Raw genomic sequence first — 19,062 nt, forward strand, 5'->3', positions numbered from 1 at the left:
CGCTGTCCTCTGGGTGGTCCCGCATGGGGACCCGCCCCCAGCAGGGACCCATCCTCTGTCCGGGATGCACACGAGGGGAGCAGTGGCTGAGGGAGGGTCCGGCGGGGCCCCCGCGGTGGGCGGGACGGCACAGTCCATCTTGGTCCCCGGGAAGAGCCTGCAGTTGGAAAGTAGGCATCGGTGCCGAGGCCAAGTGGAGGAGACCGCGTTTTATTCCTTGCTGCGTCACTGGCACCTGCAGCCCCTGCACAGGGGTGGGCGGGGGGCAGAGAATGGAGGGACCCAGTAACAGGTCACTGTGGCCTGGGGATGCCGCGCTCCAGATTCACTCTGGCTCTCCGCTCCTGGGAACGGAGGTGACAAGGGAAACCCGTTCAACGTGCATTTTCTGCAGGATCAAAACATTCCGTTTTGCTCTTTTTGTTTCTTCCAGAGAGCAATTGCCAGAGGACTTGTGCATAAGGACAAACCGCATTCAGGGACGAAGAAGAGAACAACACGGGGTGTCAGAACACACGGCTTTTCCCCCCTTGCCGTTACTTTTGCTTTGATGACAACTTCAGAACAGGCAGCCCCGAGTGGGCAAATACAGTCTGTGTCTGTGGCTCTCTAGCGCCTGACGTCGGCACCTCTGGGAGCTTCCCGGAGTCCCGGCTCGTCTGTTCGGCTCCCTCGTCCCCCGGGAATCCCGGGCTTCACTTCCAGGCCCCGCCGACTGGGCCCAACGCGCGAGTAGTGGCTGAGCTGGGAATGAAGTCGCTGGCGGAGGTCAAAACACGCGTGCAAGCAGCTACCGCCTCGTCCCTTCGTTTCTCTCGTTCACCACGACCCGCCGAGCTGTAGCCTCCGGTCCCACACGCGTCACGGCACAAGTGAACGTAAAGCGACCGGGTGCGTGGAAGGCGCGGAGGAAGGGTGTGGAGTCCAAAGACGGTCACTCGAGGGAGTCTATCAAACACATCACTTCACTCGTTGCTTTCCAAAGGATGGTTTTTTGTTACAGCCAATTGTTAATTCAAAATTTGAAATCTGGTGCGTTTTGGACAAAGCCTGTTCGCCTTTCACTGTTAACCCCCAGGTCTCTCGGGAGGGCAGTTTCAAGGGTACGTCTTGTCCAGTCGAGTCTCTGAACAGACCCCCAGAACCCCAGACCCGCGTCTCCGTCGAGCTCAGGAGCACGGTCCCATCCATGCCGTGACCAAGCACCTTGAGCTGCGGTGCTGGGCGCGTCCACCGTGAAGGAAGGGGGACTCTGTCACACGCAGGAGCCCCGCCTGCCAGGCCGGGCCCCACGCTGCACACGAGGTCACTCGGCGGGTCGTGTGCCCCACGGGCCGAATCCGTCCTCAGGAAACAAACGCGGGGAATGTATGTGCGTTTGCTCACCTCTTTTCTGAAACCATCATCCTCAGAGACAGAATTGCACCGCTGGCCTTTTTTCTGACATTTCTAATTAACGGCACACGTTCCATCACCACGTCAACCGACTCTGCCTTGTGCTTTTAGTGACGCTTCTGAGGCCGAGAGACCGAAATCTTCGTTCCCTACTTCCAAAAATACCCTGTGAACCATGTTAACTAGGCATTTTTGTAGGACGCAAAGTTCCGAATGCTGGTAATTTTGTACGGTTCAAAACTTGTATGTTTGTACCCACATCCGACGCGTTCCTTACCATGTCACCGTACGAAAGTGAAAAAGAAATAAGAAAAACACGTTCCTTCCACCTGAGAAGCAGGTCAAAAGATAAATTTCGCCATCACATCTTCAGGGTCTGTAAGAGACGTTCCAAAACATCATTGACACAGTATTAATCCGACATTAAACCAACAGGCACCAGATTTCATCTTGACGCAAAGTCCTACGAGGAATGGAGAGATTTGGTGAACGTCCGTACAAAAATGACTATTTGGAAGATGCAGGGTGCTGCTCTGCTGACACCCTAGGAAAGCTTGGCTTTCCTGTTTCTCTCGGGCCCTGATATTCCAGAAATCGGGTTGTCCGAGTCTACAGATGTCTCACAGTTCTGCCGCGGACACAAAGGAGTCCGCGCTGTGCGGGAAGGACGCACACGTCATCGTAACTGAAAAGATTCACGGCTGTCCTGCCGTCTGTGGACCCGCCCACATCTCACCCCCTGGGAGGGATCAGCGGTCACGGCACTTGCAAGGTAAGAAAGGACACAATCCTGTGCACAGATACGGCTTAGCCGGCGCTTGACGGGATTCCAGCTGTCTTCAATCGGTACAATAATCACATAGTTCTTCTCACCCCCATTTGGTAGACAGGGAAACCGAGGCTCAGAGAGAGAGAGTAACTGCACAACAGAGGCAGAGGGTAAGGAGAGGAGCCCAGGGGCAAGTCGCGGCCTTCCTGACTGCTGAGGGCCAGCCCTGAAGGGCACCGCTTTCTTCCTTCTTGAGCGTGTGCTTTCCGAGAGACACTGGCTGGGTCGAAGAACCCTCGTCACCATCGTGATGAGCGGACGTCTAGGGACGTCTCAGGAGAGGGGACCGTGTGGGGTATCCTCGCGGGTCCGGGCAGTCCTGGTTGGCACAGCCCCACGCTACCGGATCGGAGCCGTGCAGAGTGAGTTCACAATCCCGCGTGTGTGCGGGTTGCTGTTAACACGGGGCCGCGCACGGGGGGGCCCCTGCCTGCGAGCTTCACTCCCGAGGCCTCAGGGCCTGCACATTTCCTGTGTCCAGGAGGCAACTTTGCCATCGTGCCTGTTCCCCAACAGTCTAGTGCCTGAGACTCACTCAGGGGAATCAAAGCTCCAACTTACCTTTCCGTAGGATCCTTGTCCTAAGACTTTCAGCAGTTCAAACTGGGAAGGGTCGGCCTTTTCAAACCCTTCCTTCACATGGTGGCTGATGTCGATCTCCTTCACGGTGCCTTCCTCCTACAAGAGAGCAGGGACACACGATGAAAGCACCAACCAACGGGGTCCCCCGCATGCATCACGTTTTCACCGTACGCTGACGTTATGACGAGGTGGGTAATGTCATGGGTTTTGAGGACCGGGGTGAAGGGAGGGAAAAAGTCTTCTCTGCCCTCAAGGCTTACAGCTGGACTGGGAGTTAAATTTACATGAGACAGATCAACAGGAGGAAAGAAAAATCAAAGTATTATTATGCGCGCACAGAGGCCCAATCATGGAATGGAGACCCAGAGAGATGACCAGAATAGGCGGTTTTTATTCTTTAAGGACAAAAGGGCTATAAATCTGTCAGGAACGGACCGGAGAAAGCAAGCTTGGCTTCGGGAACTTCCATTAGGCAGGAATTCTGAAGAAGAGTCGGGCTGGGGTAAAAAGCAGAAAAGGTTCCCATCCCTGGCGACGCGCTATCTCTACTTCCTGGTGAGGGAGGGTACCTGTCACACGGGGGTTTATTGTGAAAGTCGGGACACCATGGGGCTTTACATAACCTCCCTTATTTGTGCCTATTTTATTTTTTTAAGTTTATTTATTTTGAGAGAGAGAGAGACGGGGGGAGGGGTAGCGAGAGAGGGGGAGGGGTGGGGAGAGAGAGAATCCCAAGCAGGTTCCTCACTCTCAGCGCAAAGCCCGATGCAGGGATTGAGCTCACCCACTGTAAGATCAGGACCTGAGCTGAGACCAAGAGTTGGACGCCTAACCATCCAAGCCCTCTGCCCCCCACCCCCGCCCGGTGGGCCACTTTTTCTTTCCTGTACGGATTTTTGTCATTTGGTCCTACCGGGGCCTCAGGGACACGTAAAGGGGCCCTCAAGGAAATCCATTCTGCTTCACACAGTTTGGGCGAGAGTTGGGTGGGGCAGGCACGAAAGTGGCAACTGGGGACAGAACGAGCGTCTGAGAGTCCTGTGTTCACGTCCACAGCCCGGTGCTGAGAAGGGCCATCAACAGGACACGGGGACGCAGTTTGTGCAGCACAGACGTGTGTCCTCCTCCTTCTTGAAGGGCGTTTTGGCCACGGCTGATGCACAGCGTGTCTCATTGCTCTCCCAGAGACGCTACGTCAGAAGAAGCAGGCCGACGAGCTTTTTCTGCCAGTAGAGAAGCAGGATTTCCCAGTAGGAAAAAAAATAAAAGCCCTTGTTCCTGAAATTAAAACCCTGACAGAAATGAGTACAACTCGTCACCAGAGAACTTCCTGCGTCACTTGTAACAGGGTATCTACCTGCCCAGGGCCAGCAACGTGTGGCTGAGTCTATCTCTGCTTCCCTGAGACGCCCCTTCAATCCACCGTCCATCTGACCACTCTGTCCTCTGACCTGCTCTAACCGCTTGGCAATGCACGAGGTGCTGGAACACGTCGGGACGCGCCGGCTGAGAAGCTCCTCTAAACAGAGTGAAGGAAATGCGTTCGCACGTTGAACTCTGGGTAGTCAGGACTCTCCACAGTTCTTTCTTTGATTCCTTAAAACGTGTCTTTTGAAGTAGAGATTCGATCCCGAGTAAGGTGCACAGCCCTTAGTGTTAGAGGTGGGTTTCCAATCACAGGCTGACGGAACACCTTTTCCTCCCCATACGTTCGTCTAAGAGCAAATATTTTCAATTTTTTTTTTCAACGTTTTTATTTATTTTTGGGACAGAGAGAGACAGAGCATGAATGGGGGAGGGGCAGAGAGAGAGGGAGACACAGAATCGGAAACAGGCTCCAGGCTCTGAGCCATCAGCCCAGAGCCTGACGCGGGGCTCGAACTCACGGACCGCGAGATCGTGACCTGGCTGAAGTCGGACGCTTAACCGACTGCGCCACCCAGGCGCCCCAAAGAGCAAATATTTTCAGACAAAGTCGTAATAGCAGTGACTTACAGTACAGGACAGAGGTCTCCCTAAATGGTGTGAACACTTCCGTTTCTCAAAAGTTATAAATTGCATTATTTTATCTCCACGTAACCGGTATTCGACACCTTTTAAAGTAGAGGAAGCTCGTACGAACGGCAAACCCTGACCACCGGTCAGCAGCCTCCGCAGGAATCGTTGGCTTTTTTTCTTCCAGCGGTTAAGGGAAACTCTCCAATTTCCATATCTTCAAGGATTATTTGGCATGTGTGTAAAAACAATGGTTATTCTATTTTTGAACACAAACAATGAATATAGCCAAATGGATTCTTTTCGGTCAGGACATGATGTTCCTATGAGCTCAGTTAGGAGACGTGAATTAGAATGTCATTGATTTGGGGCGCCTGGAAGGCTCAGTGGGTTAAGCGTCCGACTTCGGCTCAGGTCATGATCTCGTGGTCCGTGAGTTCGAGCCCTGCGTCGGGCTCTGTGCTGACAGCTCGGAGGCTGGAGCCTGCTTCGGATTCTGTGTCTCCCTCTCTCTCTGCCCCTCCCCTGCTCGCTCTCTGTCTCTCTCTCCAAAAAAATAAATAAATATATTTTTTAAAAAAGAATGTCATTGATTTGTGATCCCTTCTTTTTTAAATTTTTTAAGCTTATATACTTATTTTGAGTCAGAGACAGAGAGACAGAGACAGAGAGAGCATGAGCGGGGGAGGGGCAGAGAGAGGGAGAGAGAGAGAATCCCAAGCAGGCTCGGCAAAGAAAACCGCACTCACGTCGCTGCCGCGGACTCCGATCCCCACTTAGAAAACAAGAGCAGAGCGAAGTTCTAAGTCCCACAGACACAGATGCCATCCTTTCCTGCTGCCGACTTGTCCACTGAAGTCAGAAATCGAAGATTATTTGTCGCCTAAGGACAAGGTGCCCCTTTTCCGTTCAGGAGGCACTGTGCAGTCACGGCTCCACGGACCACCCGCTACGTACCGCACAGCCCGGGGTGAGTCACCCCAAACCCCAACTTCCCTCCCGAAATAACTTCAGTCATGCAGCCGAGCTGATGCAACACTTACACCGCGAAAAAGGTAATAAATAATTCACCGAATCTCATCTTTCCAAAACTTCGTTTTGGTTACGGAGGTGGGGGGGATACATTAACAGTCACAGCGCTGACTAGAAAGCAAAGTCAGCACATCCCCAGGCATGGGCGGATTACAGAACCCAGCGTCTCACAGACGCCCAAAGGGGACAGGGTCAAGGAGGTGTGGACTCTTAACCCGCTGGTCTCTTCCCCGATGACATCTCCCAGCACATGTGTGTTTCCGGAAGATTCCAGATCATTCCTCCTCTTTAGCCGCTTTTTGTGGAGACCCAGCAGCTGCAGTAAATGATGTCACTCAACCCACTGGGTCGGACAGGTGCTGCTCTCACAGCGGAACCCGCAGCACCCACAACCTGGACATTGCCACCGCGTCCCTGCTCCTGGTGCGCCCGTCCGTGAAGCTGGCTCGGCGCCTTTCTAAGGCTGTCCCGGCTACCGTCCGGGCTGCCTCCTCCTCCCTACACCACACCCCCTTCCCACCTCGGCAGCTCACCTTCTTGACATTTCACATCAAAGGTTTACAAACGAATCTCCAGAACATTTCACGATCTGTGTATTCTTGCTGTCCAAGAACTTCGAGTAAATGTGCCCACAGCACACACCTAATCTCACCTCCAAGAATGGCATCAGGAACCTGAGGACTTTCTTCCCTGATAACGTGGCAAGGCAGTTAATTCCTCATGTGAAATCAGTGAGGTCTTTAAGAGCAAAGAATCTCAACTATCCGTAGGAGAAGGAACTAAGAGTGTCGCATTTTAGATTTTAGAGTTTTGCATTGGTGGTGACATTTTGGCTTGAACTCGCCTGAGGATACTTTGTTTTTCTCTTTCCCAAGATCTTAAAGAAAGAAGAGAGAGGGGATGGGAGGGGAGGGGAGAGGTGGGGGGATAGGGGAGACAGGAGACGAGAAGAGAGGCCTGGCATCCGATGCTGACCACAGGCGCACAGAACACCCCCAGATGGACGCAGGGAGGGGAACATGTCCCAGCACGTCTGCTTCTGTTTGCGGATGGGATGGTCCTATTTTCTGGATCATTTCATGATTACTGCCCTAAAGGGCCAACAGAATTATAATATTCTCTGTGTCTCATTTGGAGATGAATGCCTTTTCTTTCTTACCAGCCGGGTCGTTTTATCTAAAACTCTGTGGATTTTAATGTTATTCCCTTAAGAAAATAAACTCTGTTCCTAAATCCTCTAAACATCTGGTTTCTAGTGTAACTCCTTTGAATGGATTTTTTTTTTAAATAAGTTGAGGAATTTGGGGGGAGAAGCTGGTACTATGGTCAAGTGCTTGCTTCACGAGCAAGAGGGTTTCAAAAACATTCTAATGTAAGAGATAAAAACTGGGGCCATAAATTGTTTAAAAGACATCACAAGATAATTTTCGACAATGGATTTTTTTAAAGCCCTGTTGAACTGTGTTTGCAGTTCTGACGGGTCACACGGAGCGTCCCGTGCAGGGGTTCTAGCACCCCGGTGGCGAGAGGCTGGCGAGCTTTGGACGGTGGTGACCATGGACTGGGGCGGGGGGACACCTCACAGCTGTCCCCTCCTCCCTGCACCGAAGCCACTTTCTTAGAATGTCCTCTGTTCCGAGGCATCCGCGTCTCAGGTCCTTTTCGAAGCAGAGTATTTATGAAAACCACGTGCAAATCGGAAGTCATGAAACACTAATGATGACGACATAGAAAATAAAAATCACGCCAAGTGTTAGCTTCACCTCCAGACACAGTTCATTCCAGAAATCACAATTCGCGTGGAGGCTATCGTGTCCCACGAGGGCTGCAGAGTGAATTGTTAAACAGGCGGTTTGTAAGTGTAGAAAAGGTCAAGGAAAGCAGGTAACGTCTGACCCCCGCAAGCAAGCCCTGCCCAGCCAGCCCGGTCCTGCCGCTGGGCGGTCGGTGCAGCCACAGCAGCTAAGTCTGCGGCCCGGCGTCTGCACATCGGAGCACGGCCGGTTACCCCTCCCGACAGCAGGGGCACCTTGTTCCAGAGCTTCTCAGCAGCCTCGGACCTCGCCCCGTCTTGGGGCTTCGCGTGGACCTCCAGACAGGACCCCTCCCCAGAAATCCGGCCGGAGACTCATCCCAGGCAGCGGGACATGTGTGACAGCCGTCTGACAAGGCACAGGCTCTGGGGTCCTCCGTGAGGTCTTCCTTCACGCAGAGGTGGGTGAGACGGCCACCTGGGACCTGTCACCAGCCCCCTGCCCCGTGAGGCTACGAGGTCACCCCAAGGTCACCAGCCTCATCGACTGCTGTCAAGGAGACGGTCAGCCTCCACCGTCTCTTAGTCGGGGTTCTTGCTCTAACACAGGCTTTGGCCTCTGAATGTTTGCTCCCTTCCAACTCACTCATGCGTTCACGTATCTTAAAAAAGATATTGAAGGCGCGCCTGGGTGGCTCAGTCAGTTAAGCGTCCCACTTGGGCTCAGGTCATGATCTCACAGCTCATGGGTTCGAGCCCCGCATCGGGCCCTGCGCGGACAGCTCGGAGCCTGGAGCCCGCTTCGGATTCGGTGTCTCCCTCTCTCTCTCTGCCCCCCCCCCCCCCCCGCCGCACGCATGCTCTGTCTCTCTCTCTCAAAAATAAATAGAATTTAAAAAATGTTTTTAAAAACTTAAAGAGACCCAGTGCCATGCTCTGGGTCTGTCTGCTCTGTCTCTCTCTCTCAAAAGTAAATAGACCCTAAAAAATTTTTAAAAACTTAAAGAGACCCAGTGCCATGGGCTGCTTTCAGCACGAGAGCATGCCACACCTAGTCTGGGGCACTGCAGGAAAGGGAAGCTCAGGAATGTTCTCAGAGTGGAGAGAAGAGGAGAGAGAGAAGGCCCCACGGCCTTCAATGCCTCCTGCAGGAGGTACAGACGAGAGCAGAGGCCCTCGGCAGGGGGGGAGCGGGAGACGACCCTCAGGGAGCTCCGCAGCGTCTGACCCCTGGCCGCCGGCAGGTCTGGGGTCTCTGCTACCAGCAAAGCTTCCTGGACCCTGAACCAGCAGAGACACTTGTCTCACTGCAGAAACCCGGGGGCGGTGGCTTCACGCCTCTCGCTAACAGCACGTAAGGATCACCGTGAACTCTAAGAGCCAGAAGGCCCCCCTCCCCGCAGACAGGTCAGGCGGCTCGGACGACGGGTCGGGGGCCGGGCCTCGGGCAGGTCCCAGGCTCCCACCCCGGACCACGCTGCGGGCAGCTGGCCTCCGGCCAGGCCTGGGCCCCGTGTGAGCAGCGGCAGCCCCCAGGTGGCAGGGCCGGCCACACGCCTCGGCCGGCGTGTCTGCTCTCGCTGGCCCGCGTGCGCAAACGTGAGATGCGACGGCAGGCCAGCCGCATCCGCCCAGTCGAGTCCTCGGGAAACTACTTCTACGAAGTTTCCTCTCCATCTAAGGGGCTAAAAATACGCGGAGCCACTCAGTAGAGGCACTTCGTCCAGCTGGGCCTCCGGGCACCGGCTGGAACTGAGACAAAACAGGATGGCTTTATTTAGGAATGAATCTACAACCGCAAAGGAGGGAGGGAGGGAGGGAGGCGGGAAGGACCGGGGCGGGGAAGGTGCGGGAAAGGGCTGGGTGAAATGCTGAGCCGGCAGGGCGAAGCTCTGAAATTTCAGGAGTGGGACACAGGACACCTGAGTTGGGGGAAGATGTGCCCAGCCGCCCGAGGTCTGGTTTCCAGCCCGGTGACCTACAGCGCTTGAAGCACGGGTGCATTTGACCTGATGTTCGTCAGGATGCAGAATTCCCGGAGGGATGGGGTCGGTGCGGGCCCAAGGCCCCCGTTCATCCCGGAACACCTGTTTCCCTCCTTCTTCCTGCCTCCCTCCCTCCCTTCCTTCCCTCCTTTCTTTCCTTCCTTCCTTCCTCCGTTTCTTTTTCTTTTTCTTTCTTCCCTCCCTTCCTTCCCTCCTGTCTTTCTCTGTCTTCCTTCCTCCCTTTCTTTCTTTCTTCCCTCCCTCCTTTCTTTCCTTCCTTCCTTCCTTCCTCCCTGTTTCTCTTTCTTTCTTCCCTTCCTTCCTTCCTTCCTTTCTTTCTTCCTCTTCCTCCCTCCCTCCCTCCCTCCCTCCACAGAGAGGGCATGGGTGGGGGAGGGGCAGAGGACAATCCCAGGCAGGCTCCATGCTGTCAGCACAGAGCCCGACGCCGGGCTTGATCTTGCAAACGGTGAGACCATGACCTGAGCGGAAACCAAGAGTCCGAGTGCGTTTCCTTGTTACCCGAGGGAGCGCTTCGGCACAGAGGGGCAGTCCCCGCAGCAGGGCACGCTCAGTGACACTCACAAGGAGGGGGTGTGCACGCCAGGCCTCGCGGAGGGGCACGACAGCACAGCAGCACCAGGCGAGGAGACACAGGGGAAGCACAGGGGAGCAGCGGAGCCATCCCGACCCCCTCCCATCCAAAACCTTGCCGTCACCCCGCCCAGTCCCATTGCTTCTGGTTACTGAGGTCACAGGAACTTCTCCCTCTGTTTTTAGGTGGAAGCTCTACCCCAACACCGTTCTGTCTCTGTCCCCGCTGCCTGTTGTCCCCTCCAGCCTCTGAAAGGCTCATGTCTGCCCGCGTGTTCACAGATCACGGTCCACGCAAGTCAGACTCCCCGACGGCCGTGATTCTGCGCAGTGACAGCAGCCAGAGTGGCATTTCTGCGGGGGCTGGAGGCCCACGGCGTCCCACACGCTGCCGGCTCCGGGCTCCCGGCTTCTCACAGGCTCGTCCAGCCCTGAGCTCCCTGCGTGAGGCTCGAGCTGCGAGGCTCTGGCGTCCGACGGCTGTGCTTGAGGTGAAGGCTCTAAACACGGATCGCTGGCCGTTTCTCCCTCATCTCAACAGTGGCCTCCGGAGATGTGCTTTCCGACTAGTCACCTCCAGCGCGAGGGGAGGAGGTCGCCATCTGTGGGTGTGAATTTATTCAGAGGCACCGAGGGGTCTCCAAAGAGCCGCCAAACTGGGTGTGGATGGAAGGCGTGCGCCATGGGGTCCAACGCCGAGAAGTTTCCTCGAGGAACGGGCAGCTTTCTATGGGGACGATACATGGGCACGAAGGGGACTGAATGAGTCGTTATTCCCTCGCACAATTTTAAAAACGGCGCCGAGCAAAAGGCCGCAGAGGGTAACGGAACACCCTGGGTGTGCACTGAGCAGAGGTCCTCACGCTGCTTCCCTTCCAGTCCTCACCCTCAGAACATTCTCCCACTGCGTTTGAGGTGCGTCCCACGAAAGAGGATGACCCGAGAGATAAGGGAAAACTGAGAATCTAGGCTCTGCAATCCCCAATGCAAAACCTACATGACGCTAACCCACACGATCGGTGAGCCGAGGAAGTTACAGTCATATCCCAGTGAGATCTACGGGGACGAGCTCCATCCCTTTTCCAACAAAAGGGAAAATTTATCTGAATATCACCTTCTCCAAGACTTAATTATTTACATATTTCTTTTTTTTTTTTTAAGTTTGTTTATTTAAGTAATCCCGACACCCAACGTGGGGATTGAACTTATGTGCCTGAGATCGAGAGTCACATGCTCTTCTGACTGAGCCAGCCAGGCGTGCCACTTGTTTCTATATTTCCGACTCGATATCCTAGGTTTGGTTTTGTTTTTTGAAGTCAACATTTTGTAAATGTTCGGTAAATACCTGTATCAAGGACAAGTCGTCAAAACCCCATGTTCCTGACAGAGAAGAAGGTGCGGAATTGACCGCTGGTCAGCAACTCTGTGCGGGCAGGACTCCTCGCTCACACGTTTCAGGTGCTCTGTAACTACAGCCCGAGAAAAGCCCGGGGTCCCCTGCAGACAGCTGGGCACTCAGCTTGTCCAGGATGCACTGAGCCACCTGGGCTGACAAGGGCACGTCCACTCGCACCAGTGACCACGGCCCGCTCCTGTTCCTTCTTTAATAAAAGGGGACAGGGGCGCCGGGGGGCTCAGTCGGTTGAGCGTCCGACTTCCGCTCAGGTCACGATCTCACGGTCCGTGAGTTCGAGCCCCATGTCGGGCTCTGGGCTGACGGCTCGGACCCTGGAGCCTGCTTCAGATTCTATGTCTCCCTCTCTCTCTGCCCCTTCCCCACTCATGCTGTCTCTGTCTCAGAAATAAACATTAAAAAAAGGGGGGGCCTCCGGGGGGCTCAGTTGGTTGAGCGTCCGACTGCAGCTCAGGTCATGATCTCGCGGCTTGTGAGTTCGAGCCCCACATCGGGCTCTGGGCTGACAGCCCGGAGCCTGGAGCCTGTTTCGGATTCTGTGTCTCCCTCTCTCTCTGCCCCTCCCCTGCTGATGCTCTCTCTCTGTCTCAAAAATAAATAAAAACATTAAAAAAAATTTTTTTTAAAGGGGACAGACTCATGGCTGGACTGCATAGTTAGAGGCAGAAGGCATATCTACAAGTGTCATTACGGGGGTTTCACTTATTTTTCTCATCAAAAGGAAACCTGAGGTGTGGAGCCAAAGGTTCTCCAGAACCGTCAATAAGAAGCTACTGACATCCAAGGCTAGTGGTCAGATGGCAGGTTCACATCCTCAAAAGGGCAAAGGATATTCCCCAAGACAATGTGAACAGTCAACGTCTCCATGGATTGTTTGTGTCTTTTTTTTTGGTAAAGATTTTTCTTTATGTTTAAGTAATCTACATCCAACGTGGGGCTCAAACCCACAACCCAAGTCATACCCTCTACTGTCTGAGCCAGCCAGACGCCCCTGTCTTTCTTGACACACGCAGACGATCCTCACTGTAAGTCTGTCCTCGGGAACGCTCAGGTCAAAGGCACAAGTTGTAATGAACGTACAAATTCTGTAGCTCTCGCTGACAAAACAGACCTAAAAAAGTGACTCAAGGCTGAATATCGAACTGGTGGGCAAAATGCGTGGGCCGTAGTAATTGAGTCACTCTCGCGGGCGCTGTGGCTCCGGGAGACTGACGAGTACCACGCGTTCTCCCGTGGAGAGGACACGGGACAGGCTGACGGGGTGTCTCTAAGCAAACCTTTGCGGCTTGGTTTCCGCAAAGAAGAAGTTGCTTAAGTAACAGGTTTTTTTAACGGTCCAACAAATGCAGGGCAATAGCTATTAAGGTTGATTGCTCGGATTGGGAAAGACTCATCCTTGAACGTCCACGTGCCCGGCCCTCCCTCTGGAAGCAGCCACGCCATGCTGCACGGCCACTACTTGGGCAGGTGCACGTACGTGACCTGCGCGAGGGCAGGCAAAGCAGGATCTGGAGAGAAGGATGGGTTATTCAGATTGATACCATTCTTCACATCCGAAGCAAAAGGATCACAAGAGGCCACTTGCGCGGCGAGAATAATGGCAGCACCAGGTACCGGGGGGCAAGTTCGCGGGATGAGGTCACGTTTTTGGGAAAACAGTAATGGTGCCCTATGAAGAGTTTTATGTTGTGGTAGAAGGTAATCAGCCACGATACAGGGAAGGATCTAAACAGCCACTCAATCCACGTTCTAGAGAAAGAAGTGTGACCAGAAAAGAAAATACCGTGACTAGAAAAGCACACCTGTCGCGTGCAGATTAGCGGGCCCCGGGCAGAAAGTACTCTTTTATTCTCTACACCAAGTCCGTGGTCCGTCCGGAGGCACCGCCGTACCTTCTGGCCCAGGAATCTTTAGTTTTCAGACTTTATCAATAAAAGTTGAATATGGAAAGCTGTTTGTTACCATTATTTTATATAAGAACGAATAAATGGGAAACAATTTCAAGGTCCGCATTAAATGACACATCCGTCACATAAAATTTTACTCAGGCGTTAAATGTGACTGTGCCATTTACAACCACTCCCAGAATAATGGAACACTTACGTAAAGGCTAACAAAACACAGACAGTAGCTGTGCTGAAAGCTACAGAATCCTACCGAAAGAAACACAACCGAAGAAGGGCTAAGTAAACGGAGGGAGATGCCGTGTCCCCAGATTAGAAGACTCAACAGAGTGAAGGGTTTAATTCTCCAAAAATTGATCCGTAGGTATAATGCAATTCTTATCAAAACTGAGCAAGGCTTTTTGTAGATATAGACAACCTTTAGTCTAAAATTTATTGTTTTGCATTTTTATTTATTTTTAAGAGACAGAGAGAGCACGTGCAAGCAGGGGAGGGGCACAGAGAGAGGAGGACAGAGGATCTGAAGCAGGCTCTGTCCTGACAGCAGAGAGCACGATGTGGGACTCCAACTCAAGAACCGTGAGATCATGACACTCAACCCGACTGAGCCACCCTGGTGCCCCAAGCGGAGTCTAAAATTTAAATGGAAATGCAAAAAACCAGAAATAGCTAACCGCATTTTGAAAAAGAATACCAAAGGGGAAGGAGTCACTCTACCGATGAGAAGGCTTACAACGTAGCTAAAGTGATCAAGAGACTGGTCTGGCTGGACCCGTGGGACAGAAGACGGAGCCCTGAGTAGACCCATCCAATTACACCCAACTGCATTCTGACAGCGATGAAAAGCTAACTCATTGGAGGAAGGAGAGTCTTTTCAACAGATCGTGCTGGAGGAATGGATCTCCAAGGGAAAGAAAGAAAAAAAAGCAATGTGACCTACATCCCATACTTCATACAACAATGAACCGCAAATGGATCCGAGATTTAAATGATCATAAAACTTTCAGCAGAAAAGCTTCAGGACCTACAGCTGGGGGAAAAAAATTTAGACATGACACCAAAAGCATGATCCACAAAAGGAAAAACTGACAAACTGAGCTTAATAAAAAACAATTTTCTTTTTTTTAGAGAGAGAGAGAGAGAGAGCACATGCACAGACTCACGCAAGAGCGCAAGTGGGGGAGGGGCAGACGGGGAGAGACAGAGACAATCTCTGTGCCCAGCATGGAGCCCAGTGCGGGGCTCAATTTCACTATGAACTTAATCAAAACTTAAAACTTTTGCTCTCGAAGACTCTGCTGAGAAGATGAAAAGAGAGGCTATCGACTGGGAGAAAACATTTGCAAACCACTCCTGCAAGAAAGATCTGTGTCTATAGCATAAAGTATTCTCAGTCAGTTGAGCGTCTGACTCTCGATTTCGGCTCAGGTCACGATCGCACGGCTGTGGGACCGAGTCCCACGTCGGGCCCTGTGATGACAGCTCAAAGCCTGCTTGGGACTCTCTGTCTCCCTCTGTCTCTGCCCCTGCCCCACTTGTGCAGACTCGTCCGCACTCTCTATCAAAATAAATACATAGACATCGGAAAAAATAAAAAAAAGAATTCTCAAAAGTCACCAGTAAGATGAGACAAACTATCCAATTACAAAATGGGTAAGAGTGTTAGTTGTTTCACAAAAGAGGATACACACGTGGCAAAGAAGCACACGAAAACAGACCCAACATCATGAGCTGTCAGAGGAATGTAAAACCACAAGAACACATCACCACCCACCTACCAACGGCAAGATAAAAAGAAAGCAATAACATCAAATGCTGGCAAGGATGCAGAGAGACTGGGTCTCTCCTACATGGCTGGTGGGGACGTAAAATGGTACAGCCCGCAAAAGAGTCTGGTGGTTTCTTATAAAATGAAGCTTGCACTTGGTGTACAACCCAGCAACTGCACTCTTGGGCATCAACCCCGGTGGAAAGGAGACTCTGGTCGTACAAAAACCTTCACCAGTAACACTCAAACTGGAAACAACCCAGATGTCCTCCAGTGAGTAAACGGTTAAGCAAGCTGAGACACATCATCCCACAGCAATGAAACAGAACAAACTACTGAGACACACAAGTGGAATGAATCACCAGAGAATTACGTTGAACAAAAAAAGCCGATCTCCGAAGATTGTATTTATGCGATTTCATTTGTGTGTCATTCTTGAAATGACAAGACTATAGAGAAAAAGAACGTATTAATTATTGCCAGAGGTAGGGGATGTGGAGGCGTGTGTGTGTGCGTGTGTGTGTGCGTCCATAAAAGAGTTGCAGGGGGAATCTTTGTGGACATGAAACTATTCTGTGTCTTGATTGTGGTGGTGGTCACATAAATCTACATATGTGTTGACTTGGACAAACTACACACACAGCCACGCACGCACGTGTAATACTGGTGACAGCTCTATAAAGTCTGTTGATCGCATCAAATACCAAGTTCCTGGTTGTTTATACAGTATTGTCATATAAGATAACGTCAGCGGGGAAAATTGGGGGAAGAGAAGATAGTCTGTGCTAGGTTTCGTAACTTCCCGTGACTCTACAATTACTACAGAATAAAAAAAAATTTGTAAAGTGGGGCGCCTGGGTGGCTCAGTCGGCTGAGCGTCCGACTTCGGCTCAGGTCACGATCCTGCAGTTCGTGGATTCGAGCCCCGCGTCGGGCTCTGTGCTGATGGCTCAGAGCCTGGAGCTGCTTCGGATTCTGTGTCTCCCTCTCTCTCTGCCCCTCCTCCACTTGCACTCGTCTCTTTGTCTCTCAAAAATGAATAAACATTCATTTTTCATTCATGATTCATTAACACGAATAAACATCCATTCATGATTAATTTTCTTCCCATTATTGCTTTCTAAATTTTTTATATAGAAATATAAAACTGATCAAGACCCAGGCTTCTCTATAAGGAAATTTAAAAATAGTAAAGTCTCCTCACTAACCATCATTGTGGGGTTCCTGTGCTCACCCACTGCTGTCCTATCTAGCAACACTGAAACACTATGGGAAGTTAGGCAAAACTAACTGTGAGCTAATCAAGCAAATAAAATCCTGCCGCAAGAAAACAAACCAAAACAATACAAAACAAAACAGAAGCCAGCATTAAATAATTTGGATGCCATCTCTGGATGTGAAGAATAAGCCTACCATTTGGTGGAAAAGAAAGGTTCAACGTTTTTAAAGCTATTAAAATTTGTAGACTCAACATGCAAAGTCCCTCTTGTGGATGAACACAAAATTCGCCATCAGGGAGCACACGGTAAGCAATGTGGAGACCACACGTAAGTGCCAGCCTGGCAGGTGGCCAGTGAGTTCACAGATAATTTTCCTGGGACACAGGGTATTTGGGGGTAGGGGGTAGGAATTTACTGGAAACCGACAAACAAAACGCTGGTCTAAAAGTGAGATTAGAGATGAATGATGTTGTAGCAAATCAGACAACCGAGTCAAGTGTGATAAATTTCTCCTAAATAGGTTTGTAGATATAAATATGAAGAGTTTACATTTTTTCCTTGACTAGTCATGAGTAGTAATCCAAGCAAAATCACGCGTCGTGTTGGATTAACACTCCCGGCATCTCTGAGGGACCGTGCCCCCATACAAGGCTAAAGCACGATTCGGTACTTGGGGCAACGGAGGACAGCCATTTCTGCCAATACTCGGGTCCCAGCTATTTTTCCAGTTTCCTGCCCCAAATCCCCTTGGAGAAGACCGCTGAGTTGGTCATCAGAGTTTCAGAACACAGGTTTCATGTAACAGGTCTGCTGTATACACGATTTTCGTATCTCGATGATTCTGATAAACAGAATCCAGGCAGAAAACGATCACGAACTTCAGAATGAAGTTTAAACAATTTCAGCGGTAACGTGCAGATTGGTTTTTACCGGTTTCCGTTGAAACGATGAAACTTCTGGTCAAAAACCTCATTGAAAGAAGTTACTGAGTAACCACCCCTCTTTTGGTTTCTAAGCCATCTTAGTTGACATTTTAGAAGATTACAAAGCGGGGCGCCTGGGTGGCTCGTCGGTTAAGTGTCTGACTCTTGATTTCAGCTCGGGTCATGATCTCATGGTTCATGGGTTCAAGCCCTGGGTCAGGGCGTAGAGCCTGCTTGGGATTCTCTCTCTCCCTTTCTCTCTGCCCCCCTCCCCCTTTGCCCCTCCCCTGCTTACACACGTGCTCTCTCTCTCAAAAAAATAAATAAAAGCTAAAAAATAAAATATAAAAAATAATAAAATTCACTGCTCCCACCCCGGGGGGGGGGGGGGGGCGGGACTGGGGTCTGGAACTGGGAGGACCTGGCCCAAGGTGATGGAATCAGATGGAATTAAGCAAACTTGAACTCTACACGTGCAGTCGTTTCTGCCAAGATGAGCTATGAATTACAGATTCCCATAGTCACGAGCGCAGAGGAAGCATTTCAGCGGAGCAGACAAACAGCGTGGTTTTCACAACGCATCCTTCTGGACGGCGTCTCACTCGGCAGGTCACTGCCATCCACCTGCACCGTCCTTCACAGAACACCGAAGACTGAGACTCTAAACACCCAGTGTGGGGCCGACCGAGGCATCGGGACAATGACAGTTTTGCCCCCCAGGAGACAGACTTCATCTGCCTGAGGTTCCTGGGTACGCGGTGACCTGTGACGCTGTTTGGAAGAAGCTCGGTGACCCGGCAGACGCTTCTCAGGGAAACTGGAGGTTAGTGCAGGGTGAGTGCATTTTCAGCTGACTCCTCCAGGGTCCTGGCCCCTTGGTGCCGACGCCCATTCTGTTCTCGGCGGCACCCTCCTATGCAGCGTCTGGCACACGGAATTCACTCGGTAAGTGTCTGTGCGGGAATAAACACATACCTTCCGGTGGCTTTAAAGAGCGCATCAAACACCCTCCCGTCTGGCCCTGCACAGGATGCCCTGCGTCAGTCTGCAAACCACACGTGTGGCAGGACCACACCAACCTGATGAGGGTCGACCCTGCTTGTGACGTCAGGCGTGGGCTCCGGAACCTTCCCTCCACGTGGAGTCATCACTTGCATTATATGCAATTTCTAATCTCAAAGAAGCCATACTCAAAGTATTTTTGATTTTTATTCATTTATTTTGAGAGAGAGAGAGCGAGCACATGTGCAATCTCGAGCAGGGGAGGGGCAGAGAGAGAGAGAGGGAGAGAGAGAATCCCCAGCAGGCTCCATGCTGTCGGTATAGACCCCGAATTGGGGCCCCATCCCGTGAACAGTGAGATCACGACCTGAGCTGAAATCAAGAGTCAGACATTTAGCCGACTGAGCCACCGAGGCGCCCCTAAAAATTTTTTAAGAGCCTACCAGCTTGGGGTTTTACCAAAACGCTCAGCCATGCTCAACAAGTCTGGGTGGCATCTTACCGCCCATGTAGATCACACACTCTGTCTGTAACAGACCCAAGTGATGCTGGAGAAAACCCCCCAAAACCGTCCTGAAGCTCTGGTGGTCATGTGCCGAAAAGCTAACCTTTTCCGCTAGAAAAATGGTGTGAACGCTTGTTTAGAAAACCCGTCAGCTGAGGCCA

General features: G+C 51.7%; 1 protein-coding gene across 5 annotated transcripts in view; it reads right to left on the bottom strand.

Moving 5' to 3' along the window:
- The window catches only part of RPS6KA2 (ribosomal protein S6 kinase A2), a 354,059-nt gene that overhangs the window by 90,916 nt on the left and 244,081 nt on the right, over nt 1–19,062 (bottom strand). For all 5 annotated transcript variants that reach the window (XM_045058346.1, XM_045058347.1, XM_045058349.1 and 2 more), the window contains one exon: nt 2,786–2,902. In XM_045058346.1, coding sequence (XP_044914281.1) covers nt 2,786–2,902 — 117 coding nt within the window. The remainder of the gene's footprint in view (nt 1–2,785; nt 2,903–19,062) is intronic.

This window comes from Felis catus, chromosome B2 (genome assembly GCF_018350175.1).
Source record: "Felis catus isolate Fca126 chromosome B2, F.catus_Fca126_mat1.0, whole genome shotgun sequence".
Lineage (NCBI taxonomy): Eukaryota > Metazoa > Chordata > Mammalia > Carnivora > Felidae > Felis > Felis catus.